Source organism: Danio aesculapii, chromosome 4 (genome assembly GCF_903798145.1).
Source record: "Danio aesculapii chromosome 4, fDanAes4.1, whole genome shotgun sequence".
Lineage (NCBI taxonomy): Eukaryota > Metazoa > Chordata > Actinopteri > Cypriniformes > Danionidae > Danio > Danio aesculapii.
This window is the reverse complement of record NC_079438.1, coordinates 44,046,515-44,059,611: the sequence shown is the minus strand read 5'-3', so window position 1 is coordinate 44,059,611 and position 13,097 is coordinate 44,046,515. Positions and strand designations below refer to the sequence as shown.

The 13,097-nt window shown below is 37.5% G+C and overlaps 1 protein-coding gene across 2 annotated transcripts in view; it reads right to left on the bottom strand.

Annotated features, from left to right (window-relative positions):
- plxna4 (plexin A4) overlaps positions 1 to 13,097 on the bottom strand; it is a 223,119-nt gene that overhangs the window by 85,260 nt on the left and 124,762 nt on the right. For both annotated transcript variants that reach the window (XM_056455758.1, XM_056455759.1), the window contains exon 4: positions 9,800 to 9,931. In XM_056455758.1, coding sequence (XP_056311733.1) covers positions 9,800 to 9,931 — 132 coding nt within the window. The remainder of the gene's footprint in view (positions 1 to 9,799; positions 9,932 to 13,097) is intronic.

Below are 13,097 nucleotides of genomic sequence, written 5' to 3'. Positions count from 1 at the left end.
TGCGTGTGTGTGTGCATATGTGACAGTTGCCCTTATCAGCGGCATAATGTTGTGTTTGCAAGAACCGATGAGTCACAGAATCAACAGGCTTCAGGGAAGAAGCAATATCGTTGTCCTGTGACAGAACAATATCAGCCATAAAACACATAAAGATCATCTTGGCCAATCACCTAGAGAACAAACATTAGCTGAGCTTCAGCCAATCACAGAGAAGCTTTATTCTTGCTAGTAATACAAGCCTACAATAAAAATTGTATATAGAGCACAATGAATAAGCACACATACGCACGCACGCACACACACACACATACAATGATGACCACTAAATAAAATAATGGTTCAAATAACACAAGCACAATGAAATGAATAAAACAACACAAACACAAAAACCACAGCTAAAGTCAAATGGGTTACACTTTATTTTGATGGCCCAGTTGATTATTAGTAGACTGTCTGCTTAATATCTGTTGATACTGATCCTTCAACAGACATTTAACTGACTATAAGAAACTTTGCAAGTACATGTTAACTTACACTAACCCTAACCCCAACCTAATAGTCTACTGTACTTATAATCTAATGAGAATTAGTTGGCATGTAGATGCAATGTAACTTAATTTGAACAAACGAACCATCAAAATAAAGTGTGACCTGAATGGGAATAGGCATTCATAATCAAATTACCTTTTCTATAGGTACAATCAATAAAATAATGGTGTAAATCAAGCAAAATAACCGCAGCTCACGCCAAACTTAAGCACAAACTCATATTTGAATAAAATCTACCATCATACATGCATGCGTATCCCTCCCACTCTCTGTATTTGCCCATTTTTGGATGCTTAACCACCAGTGAAGCAGGAGACAGATGACAACACCTCATCATGACTGATTTATGAAATGAATCCATCAATGTCCATCTTAAATGAATCTCACTGCTAACACACATACACACACACACACACACAAACCTTTCCTGACGAGAAATATCGCTGTCATTTTGGCATCAGAGAGGGTCATGAAAAGTGCTTTAATGTGTGTATGGGGAGCGTGTCAGTGGAAGATGAACGCTGGTAATATCATTTGAGCTGTGACTTTCTCCTCTCTCACTGAGACAAACACAGCATCGCAGAGCAGTGGTCAGTGTACTATACACATAACATAATATATTTGCACATAACATTTTTGGTGTAAAACTACAGTATGTCTGATAATATTTTTTCTTCCGGAGAAAGCCTTATTTGTTTTATTTCGGCTAGAATTAAAAGCAGCTTTTAATTTTTAATAAACCATTTTAAGTTCAAAATTATTAGCCCCTTTAGGCAATTTTTTTTCGATAGTCTACAGAACCATCATTATACAGTAACTTGCCTAATTACGCTAACCTGCCTAGTTAACCTAATTAACCTAGTTAAGCCTTTAAAGCCTTTTTTTTTCTTCGGAGCACTGCGATGCAGACGCAGACAATTCGCTATCGGTTCAGTAATAGATTATGACTGGTTATTATGTACTGACGTCATTTATCTCATATGCACTATGTCGTCGTAGCTTACTATGGCGAGGGAGGCCAGCGTGAGTAATTAAAAGCTCCAACTACTTAAAAACGCAGAAACTCTGCACAATTCACTATGTGTGTGTTTGCTGGACAGTCTTTCACTGACACTGAAGTTACAGCAGAAGCCCTTATTTCACTGCGATTGAGTAAATGAAAGTAAATTCCATTTCTCTCTCTCACTGTGGCCACTTTGACCTGCTGGCGTGACATTTCCGCTCTTCTCGCTGTTACAGTGATACTTTTGGATATAGACATGAGCGCGAGTCTGCACAGCGAGTTTTCTCCACCGCGTTTATCATGGATCAGCTGTGATCGCCACTGCAGTTTCTCATCGTCACTCATCGGTGAACAGCGCCAGAGCATTAGAGCCAATCACAGCCCTTTCTGTTGAGCACGTGACCGATCATAGGGGTGTAAGAAATCGTCAATGCTCAGAAAGCGAGTGGAATATTTACATTTGGTTTGGTTTACAATGCTCATGTTGTTCTGTGCATGTACTTGAGTTTTTAAAAGTACAGTTCTGACTTTGTATTATAGGAAAAAAAATGTTTTACAAATAATATATAAATATAAATATATATTTATACATTTTAATACAAGAATTGTTTTGCTGTTAAGTGAAATATAAAAATTTGTATGGAAAGCATCGTCAATGCACCATGATGCACTGAGATATCGAATTGAACCGAATCAATGGCATGACAATTGTAACCGAACTGAACCGTGAGACCAGTGTAGTTTATACACACTTACTCTAACACGTTTATATTACAACATTGTGAGAAACTTCCATTGACATCTACAGTATATATACAATTAAATTAAAAGTTTTTTCAGTGTTGGGTTGCTTTGCATTTAGACTCTTCGGGAAGTCAATAATGCACTACTTTCATTAAACTAGAATATAAAGAATAACTGACGATGCGACAGTGAATTATTAGAAAATAGTGCACATAAAAGATGAATCATGCTGCTTAAACAACAGCTTCAGCTCCTAAAGACTTTGTTCAGATATTGTATTTCAAGAAATTTGTCAGGTATTTGTTCTCAAACCATTCCTGTGTCTGTAATTAGTTTCTGATGCATCTCATTTCAGCCGTTTGTTTAATTTTTTGATTTGCTTCTTGCTGTATAATTTGAAATAACTAAGCTATTTTAGCTGTGTGCTTATCTAAAAATAACTGCACACCTCAGAATGTTCATTAGCTAATCAGAATCAAGCTCTGTAGTTTAGAAAGCAGTGAAATATTCAGTCAGGAAGTTCTGCAGAAAGCTGGTGTCTTCCTATTTTTCTGAACACATCTGGTTGAAATCTGACACACATCCATCCCCAAAACGACAGTGGGTGCTCGGGTCTGGTAGCTGGTCATAGTCATGGTTAAACAGGCTGTGCCCTTCCATGCCCTGGGGGCTTCACAGACGGAAAATGCAATTATGTGTGCTGTGAACCCAGCCACTCTGTGTGCTAACTGGATTTACATTCAGGCCTTGATACTCCACTCCCGGCTGTCACAAACATATCAGAGCTGATTCTGTCCAGACGACATCATTAGGCCTACAGGCACGAAACCCAAGAAGCACATCCCTAAACGCACTATAGAAAACAGATCATAGCAGGCACGCATCATTTCTATGCTACTAACAGCACAAACAAACTTGTTATAAATAATGACTGTTTTCGGAACTACTCATCTTCAATTGGTCAGCCAAACTCACGCCATTGGTTGAGCCAATGTTGCAGTGTCGGGCCATGTTGGGAAAAACACAGCTTTGTTTACATGCTTTGGAGAAATCAACCAAGCAAATGTCTTGCTACTGCTGATTTATGCTGTTGCAGAATTACTGTAATTACAAGATAGCAACCAACGTGAAGATTCAACTCAGTTCAAGTATTCGTATTTAGAAGTGATTTGTTTTTCTATGGTAAAGGCTCAATGCTGTAGTGGGTCCATATTGGGCTTTGCTGTTGATGAAGTACAGTAACTATATTTTTAAAAGGCTCATAAAGAGTAAAATGGCATATCAGAAGCATAAAGTTTTAGCTTTTTTAGTTAGAGCTTTGATGTAAAGTTAAAAACACTGAATTTCTGAAGTTAAGCTATAAAAAAAATCTAAAATCTAAACAACGAGCATGACACAAATGCACAATTATAGCCATCTACATGCTAAGCTACTAATACTAGAGCTTAACTGTTTTGGTCAAAAAATATTTAAATAAACAGTTATTGGCTGATCCAAATTTTGGTCACTTTTGTCATGTTATACAGAGCAGTGGTCCCCAAAGTGGGGGTCGCTTGGTGATTTAAAAAAATTCTAATCAATTTTATTAAACTACTAGAATTACAATAATTTATCCATAACCCACAGAGATAAAAATAGCAGTTTTTAATTGTAAAAAACAACATGCAAATGAAAAGCCATCAAGCCTTTAAATTATTTTTTTATAAGATTGGTGCATTTACGTAGGATTAACAACACAGCAATAGCATCAGCTGCAGCAGATTGATTTTATATCACCAGATTATATTTTCTGACACCTTTATGGCAATCAAATACATTAAAAATAAATACAGGCCACAACTGAACATTGAGGATTATCTCTGACTGGCGGTCTCCAAAAGTCCAAATCTGTGCTCATAAGTCTCTTTAGCTGAGGTTAAAATTAAATTAAACAAATTAATAAATGGCTATAAAAATGATATGGTTGTTAGACTGTTGCACTTTATGTTGTCAATATGCTCATGTTTTTATAAGCCTATTGTGTGTGCAACGTTTGTATATTTATAACCACCTCTGAGAAATTTGGGGGTCACGAGTCACTGGCATTGTTATTTTAGGGGTCACAGGCTGAAAAGTTTAGGAACCCCTGATATAGAGCACAGTTTATTATGTTATAAATGAGCAAGGGTTCAAAATTTGTACTTAGGTATGTGGATCAAAATATGTATATAGCAATGCTTATTCTTGGTACAAATCCTTTTCATTCAACATTTACTGAATCCGATTAACAACAAACAAAATAACATAATGAGCATGCAAGTTAATATCAGTATGTCTACTCAAATCTCAAAATGCCAATTAGTATTTCAGGAGAAATTCCTTTGCTCTTGTTGACTAAAATTACCCCGAAAGAGTGCCAGACGCATTCAGACATCTTCAGCACTTCTATTCACTCAAACACAATGGGTCGTGGTCTAAGTAGGCCACTGCAATAACAAACTAAATGTTCTCAAGATCCATTTGTCACATCGGGGACTGTCAGGTAACTCCACATATAGTACAGTATGGAAGGGCCATTAAATGGCAGCCTATAATTGAAAATAAAACATGTCTTCCTTAAACCTATTCAAATGAGGTAGCAGATGTCTTATCCCACTTCTGGCTGCCCAGAGCTGATCTGCAACGTAAGAGTTGAGCTGTTTGGACTGGTGTGAGACACACTTAAATTATTAACACTTACACTACCTGCAGTTTCAACTTGCCCTACATAAATGATTAATATGCTCCAAGCATGAGAGTGTACAAAAGCCACCGTCTCCAGTCTGCTTTGTGACACAGCTGTTATGAGAAACACACAGAGACAGAAAATCAATTTAATTTCCCTGAAAATAAGGAAAATGGGCATTGATTCTTTAGATTCAAATGAAGCCATTGAAGCAACACTTGTCTTAAATTGCAGACAAAATGTTCTAAAGCAGGACAAAGCCCTGGCGTACATGCTCACCTCTGATGTGTTTCACACAAAAGAGCGATCTGAAAATCCAGTGTGAAATGACAGTAAACTGCAGGAGAGAGGAACATAACTTCCATTTGGATGTTACTGGCAGAACAAAAGGCTTTAATGTGCCAAAACCGGCAATTTGTGTAACTCCATTGAGCTCTGAACCTCCATCATTCATTTAATGCAGGAGAAACTATAGCTGAGGTCTGTCATTAGCACTCACAGCTGTCCCTCTGACCACACACACGCGCCTCTTGCTGACAATGTCTAAAGTTACAATAAAAAACACTTAGCCTAAGAAGAAAGGATGACAAACGTGGACAAAAAGCCAAGCGCAATAATTAGCCGCAGGCTCTGATAACTGTAATCTGCATCACTCTCAACAGACAGTCTGGCCTCTTTCCTTAAAAAGACGCATTTATCTTGCTGTTTAAAATGATACAGGGAAGTAGCCAGATTTAATTAGAGGGATAATCAGGGGATTAATTAGAAAGAAAGAGTTAGAGAGAGTGAGAAAGAGAGAGTGCGAGAGCGAGAGAGAGATGAAAACAAAAGGTAAATGTTGCTCTGTTGTTAAAATTAAGAAAAAAAGTTACAATTCACTGATATCTGAAATGAAATGAAATGAAAATTGTTATGAATTAGACTCCCTACACTGACTTCCATACTAATTCTTCACTATTATACAAGTGTCGCTTTTTAATGAATAAAATATTACATACAATAAAGCTGTATATGTCTTTTTAGTTCAAAGCAAGAATGTATGGTCCTGTTTCATTTTCAAATATTCAAGTCTCTGTGAAAATAGATAAAGAAATATTTTTTGATGTTAGTAGGTAACTTAAGGTTACCTAGGAGCTACAGTTCTCAAAAATTGACAAAATTCCTATTTAGATGATATAAACATTCAAAGCTTTAGGTGGGTCAATTGTGATATAAATGAAGTTTTATAAACAAATTTTGAAAGAAGCATGTGACATGATTAATCGCGTCTGGTCTACCATTCGTAATTAGCAATAACCCAATCAGATCGATCCAAGCCTACAATAAATAGACCGATTTCATCCTTCTGCATGATCTTCATTTTGGAAGAATCCCCCTTTCCACCCCATCTCCTCCTTTTCCAGGGGGAGCTCTAGAGACCTACCTGATATCGGACCTCCTTATATGCTAACTGACCAGCCAGGGGGCCTGGGCTTAATTATCTCTGAGCTCAGGGTTCTCTCCTGGGGCAGCATGCCAAACCTGCTAATAGCATCAAGCAATATCTAAGTGTGAACTCTTGATACAGAATAAAAATTCACATTTCAAAGCATTTAACAGGACCTTTAAAGATTTTCAGATAATCACTTAATATTTGATGCATATTCACTTTTTTGACTGCAGTGGAAACTGTGAATTGCAACAGGCCTGATTTTTTAATTAAAGTTCTCTTTAGCATTAGAAGCCATTAGCTAAATGTTTGTGGTTTGGGCATGATGATAAGCAATATTTATATTCTCTGACTAGTGGAAATTGATTTGCAGAACTATGGGTAATGTAGCTTTTCATCTGAAATATGCACTATATGGCATATGAAGTGGACAGACATACAGAATTATAGTTCAGGGTCAAAGGTGACCCATAGTGTTTAAAATGACCTTAAAGAAGTTAGTTTTTTTTTACACTTCTGCTGTTTTGTACTTCATGTAACAGATGACTCGTACAGTATAAACTGACTTCATGGGAACTCTGATCAGTGCTGACATCAGCAATGACTCAGTGGAGGAGGTGGGGGGGCTCGAACCCCTCCAATCACCCATAAATCACACACATAACCCAGAACTCTTCAGCTCCCAAACACTATCATTGCCTTCGTCCAAACCTCTCTGATTCCATCCCACCTTCTCTTTCACTCTGTTTTTAAGACTGGACCAGCAGGAGATTATCGACCTACTGTTCTTGTTTTTCTGCCTCATTCTCCCGCAGGGAATTTGTATGATGGTGTGTGCTCTCATTTGTCCTAACATACACTTAACTTAGGGAAAATATATAATAATAACAAAATAAATAATTTAAAACGATCATTTAATAAACTATATTTGTTCATGTGTGTATATATAATTAAAACACATCAAACTTGATCAGAAAATCACAAGAGACCACTGGAAAACAGAAAAGAGACAGATTGAAATACATGTTTTAAGTGGTTCAAGTTTTCCATGTGTGGAGGTCAGGTTTTGCCTGCATTTTGGAGATCAAATGTCCCGAAAAGGTCTAAAAAACCTGACATTTGTAACATTGAAGGCTAAATGATATTTGTGGAAATATAAACATGTTAAATATTTCTGTAATGGTTAATAGATTCAGGATTAGTAGATAGAAAATATTACTTTAGGTCAGTATAAAATAATACAAATCTAAGATAATTTCCACAATGATAACTGTACAAATGTGTGTGTGTGTTTGTGTTTGCAAGCAGCAGATGCACAAGGCCTGACTGCAAAACAGTCATGACAATTTCTGCATTTTGTTATCAGTCATAAATATTAATGCAGACATTTCAACCACAGAGCTAGAGACAACTGTGAGAGTGGGAGAGACTGAAAGAAATAAGCCAAAAATGGCAAGTCGGTCTGTTATTCACAGCAAAACAAACAAAAGTGTAAACACAGATGCAAACTGAGTCTGAGGGAGATCTGAATCTGTGCAAATCTATAAAGCTATCAAAGCATTTAAACAGTTCACTCAATCACACAAGCTATGAATCTTTATGCAATTCATTAAAAGTCCAGCCAGAAGAATATTTTGGCATTATTTTTATATCACACCCAAGATCACAACTCAAGTAAAATATGACTTGGTTTACTGTGGTGCTGTCGATTCAGTAGCGATGCTAGTGATGCAAGAAGCACTGTGTTACATCAGAGATCATTAAATTTTAAAGCAAGCTAGAATAAATCTTTCAGTGTGCACGTGTGTGCATGTGTGCTGTAGGGGGGGCAAGAATTACAGGTGGGACAAGAGAATGCATGTTCACTAAATAGCTTCTAAATATATGCATGATTCCCCAGTAGACGTGATCCCCTGATGTTTGGACTAAACAGAAACCAGACGACAACTCTAACTGGGCTAATAGGCTAATTGCGACAGGGTGAGATTATTCACTGGCAGAACACCACAGGTCCAGCTCTGATATTTATTCACGTCAAAGAAAACACCATCTCTCTCCTTTCCCATAAGACTTGAGTCGATGATCATGGCCTAGTTTTGAAACCACACTTTCAAATGGTCTTAAATGATGTTTACAACATAGCTAAAGTTGGTGAGGGTGACCTTAACAGCCTAGAGACTCAAGTTTAACATCTGTATCAATCTCCAAGATGTAGTAAATATTGAGTTCTGTAATAAGAATAAAGGTGCAGTCATTTTTCATTAAAACTTTACAGGATAAAAGGTCCAGTTGCCAATAGTGTAGTGATGTTTAGACTCATGGAGAAGTCACTTTCAAAACAAACATCTTTCTCTTGGTTTATCTTTAGATTCGTTTTTTTTAGAGTCCAAACTTTCACAGACTAGGTGATGTACAGTATAGGCTGTGTCCAGTCAATGTGATCAGCTAGCTATACATGAGCTGTGGCTTAAATCTCAGGATGCTTTTCACTGACTCTAACTGCTAGTGAAGTGAAATTCACTGAATGACATTTAAGATTTATAGTCATTTCTCTAAATCTTGACATTGGACACAGACACTGAGTGTCTGCTTTCTGGCCTGAGTGTGGCATTACAGCAACTTTATGCTGAAGTAAAAGGATTTGTGTGTAAACATGTCATCTTGAATTAGCCATGATATTTAAAAAAAAGTACTGCTAATACCTCGAGTGTGAGAGAGAGCAAAACAGGACTGGAAGCCTTAAATGTTAATGCTAAATCGAGTCAAGAGTGTTCAAGGTTAAAGAAATAAGTGGGGAACTACAGCTAGGGTCAGAGGTCAAAGTTTAAAAGACTTAAGTCACCTCAAGAGCCTTTAAGTGTTATTTTGCTTCATGCAGCAGACATGATACCTTCCACCAAATGATGAATGTTGGCATAAAACACTCAGTTTGAGTAATACAAAAGGCATGATTTATGTCACAAGAAATGAAAGCCCGATGACAGGTTATCTGAGTAAGGGTGTTTTTACAGCACTAAGTGCATGCAGTGTTTTTCTGAATTTGAGATTTACAAGCTTCAGTAGTGCTTAAAAGATCCAGGACGGAGCCAAATCTATTCCATTACACACATTAAACCATTTTGAGCCAACATATCCTGATGTGTAAATGGTGTGTATGTTTTGGACACACAGTGTTTCAAAATGTAATCCACAAATCTGTCACTTTTTCAGAATGCAAAATTTTCCACCTTCTCTGTGGCTGTCCAAGTGGACCTTTCAGATTGAATTACAGTAAGTGAAACCCCTAAATTGAGGTATAATTTTAGCTCTCACTCATGTGCTTCCCGAGTGAATCATGATGGATTCTGGGCAAACGGTAGTGGTGACTCACCTGTGATTCCGACATCACATACAAGAAGTGCTGATCAGATGAAAATGCCATGTCTCGTAGGATTGGTCCATTGTCGACCACCTGGATTGTTTCATACTGTAAAGCACCAGAGGTTGGTCCATCTACCCGAATCTGAAAGGAAAGAGAACATAAAGACATTGTTACTCGACCGTTAATACCTTACAAAAGCGTGAAATGGAATAAAGCAGAGGGGAAGAGTTGTTAAGTTGTTAGACAGCTGTAGGGGACGTTACATCCCATAAATTGCGTTCAGCAGAGAGCTGTAACATCCTCACACAGTTGGACCACAGTGATGGAAGTCTCATGACTATATCTGAACATCTGTTGTTGCTGACACAGAAGTGCACACACACACTCTGTTCTTGTCTCGATATAACCCTATCCTCCCTCTAGATTTCATCTTCCAACCAAACACTCACTAAAGGGCCCTGTGAGAACTTAAGTCTTTATACCTGCCATTAAACATTACAATGCACCTGATAACCCATTACCACAGAATGAATCATCAATTTCCTTTCCCTTTTTGACTCTAAACAGTTTAGGAGGTATCAAGTCCATTCCCATCAGAATAAGCCACTTTATCGCTGCGTTTATGGCCTGGACTCCCATCAGACGGCAAGTCCTGTCAACGTAAGATCATCTTACCTCAGGAGACTTCTAAAATAATTTTAAGCCACCACTTCAAAAGTCCCCTGGCTGAGTGTCAGTGATGTTTCAAGTGTTCCCTTTGGCTTTGCGCTCACTTTTTTGTCCTGTTAGCTGAGGGTCACAAACAAAAATGAAAAAGAAGTCGAACAAAAGAAGAGAACAAAGTAAAGAGGCGGAAGAAAGCAAAAACCTTTTACACGAGCCAAAGCCTTATTCAGCACAAAGGTTATCTAATCTCCCCGATCAAGGGATGGTTAATTTGGCCAGGATTGAGTTTCAGCCAGGAAGAGCTGCAGTGTTTGGGATGGCAGCATGTGGACAGAGGAAGAATAAACTGCAGGAGGTCTTGTGAAGCCCCAGTCGGTCCCCCAGGGAGTGGCCCGACAGATCACTAGAGGGACAGAGAGAAGCGGATGGACATTATCACAACTGTGGCTAAACAAATTAGCCACAGGGGACGACTATTAGCATATTGGTTAGCGTTAGCATAGAGGTAAAGTATCTGATCACAGATAGAAGAAAAATAAAGCATAGCTAAATCAGCATGCTGATACATACTGTTGAACGCAAGCAGTACATCTGGTGTTATTAATGTGGGATTAATACCAGTTTAATGAGTTTGATTTTTATTATTTTAAATTCCTAAGCCTTGAACAAAACATCAATTTTCTCCCTTTCATTTCAATATCAATAAAATGGATTATATTCCTTAAGTCCTGATTGGATTACACCGCTAATCTGTCTATCACCCAATCATTTGGATTTAATTTCAGTTCAAAGCCATAACTCTGACACCATTTGAACAGTTGCTGTTTTCTCACCTTCTGCTATACTTTCTCTGTGTTTTTATAATATTTCTGATTTTAAGAGAGAGGGAGAGAGAAATAAATATGGATTGCATTACATTTATGATTAATTACAATCTGTATGTTCTCAAAATAAACAAATTAACTGTGGAGTAAACATAAACCTGTACATTTCAGCTGTACTGTGGTTCTGTATGGTGTTCTGTAGAATCTGTGGTGTCTGAACACACCACTCCACAATCTCAAAACATCCACCTAGTGGCCATGGACTGTAACAACAGAGACTAGTCATGAAGTGCAGTATGTGAGTTTAAACAGCAAGCTATTAGTGTGGTAGAATGCATAGTTGCTGCTATCAATACAGCATAAAGTTTAAAAATAAAAAAGATGATGACTTTCATGACACAGTCTTGCTAGTTTGTAACTCTTGATGTAAAGTGTGGGTTAGAGCATCACACTTTTACAGGGCAGTGTAATAGGGAATGACAGTTCGACTTAAGTAAAGTTCTGATAAGCTAACAGCAAACAGAAAGAGATGATGAAGGAAGCCATAACAACAAGAGCTCTGCAGCTTCATAATGTGGGCAGGACTCTACTCAGCATCCATGGAAACTGCAATTTCCTCTGGCTCAAAACAACTTCATCTTAAGCCCTGCCATCAGGCCAGCAGTATGACTATAGATTAAGATTGATGGTGCAGAGAGTAGTTTCTCAAAAACTGTGGGATGAATCCACTAAGGGAAAAACTGTGGGATGAACCCATAACTTTTTTTACTAACCACTTGCAGTTTAGTATAACTTGGCACAGAAAGCCTTATTTTTACCCTCCAGCTGTCTGACTTTTTTATATTTTCAAAACTCTGACACTGGACAAATCTTTATATCAAATTATATCAATATAGTGACTAAACTAAAAATAATAAACACTATAATTAATAAAACAATGTTAAATAAAATGTTTTATTTTTATAATATAAATTATTAATACTGTATTTTTAAATTAGGGTGGCACAGTGGGTAGCACTGATTTGAGCCCTGGGTGGGTCAGTTGGCATTTCAGTGTGGAGTTTGCATGTCCTCCCTGTGTTCTCGTGGGTTTCCTCCGAGTGCTCTCGTTTCCCCCACAAGTCCAAAGACATGCGCTATAGGTAATTTGGGTTAGCTAAATTGTCCGTAGTGTATGTGTGTGTATGTCCTGGTCCTCCAGGTGTGGGGTTGAGCATTGGGCTACAACCCACCTCGAAACAATTAGATGTTTCAAAACACCAACATGGTGTGGCTAAATATCAACTTTGATATAAATGGCCCTGGGAGTAAATTAGTTTTTTTTTTTTATTAATTCATTCATTTATTTAATTTATTCATTGAAATATTGTTTCATATCCTGGTATTTGAAAAAAAAAGAAAAATTCATTTATTTGATTTCCCACTGTCATACCTTTTACTGCATCACATGGAAAATTGACAAGAGAATTTGTTATAATGCAATCCTGACTCAATCAAAATCCTTTAAACTTCACTTTGTGTGTTACTCGATTAGTCATGGCTGCCCTTTCAAATTCTCCTTCTCCATCTAGCTATTGGTATTGACTTCAGAACAATCTGCATAATCACGCATCTCAAGAGAACGCTTTACTTTTGCACCGTTGCTTGCTAAAGCTTGCTGTGAACTAAAGCATTTTGCACAGGAAAAGGAGCGTCATCACAAACCCTAAATTTAACCTTGGCAAAAGCTTGCCATCTTGTGATCTTTCTGTGAGATTTTCTTCCCAAATCTGCAGTCGTTTGGGAGGTGTTCCTTCTGTTGCCATCAAAATGTAAGA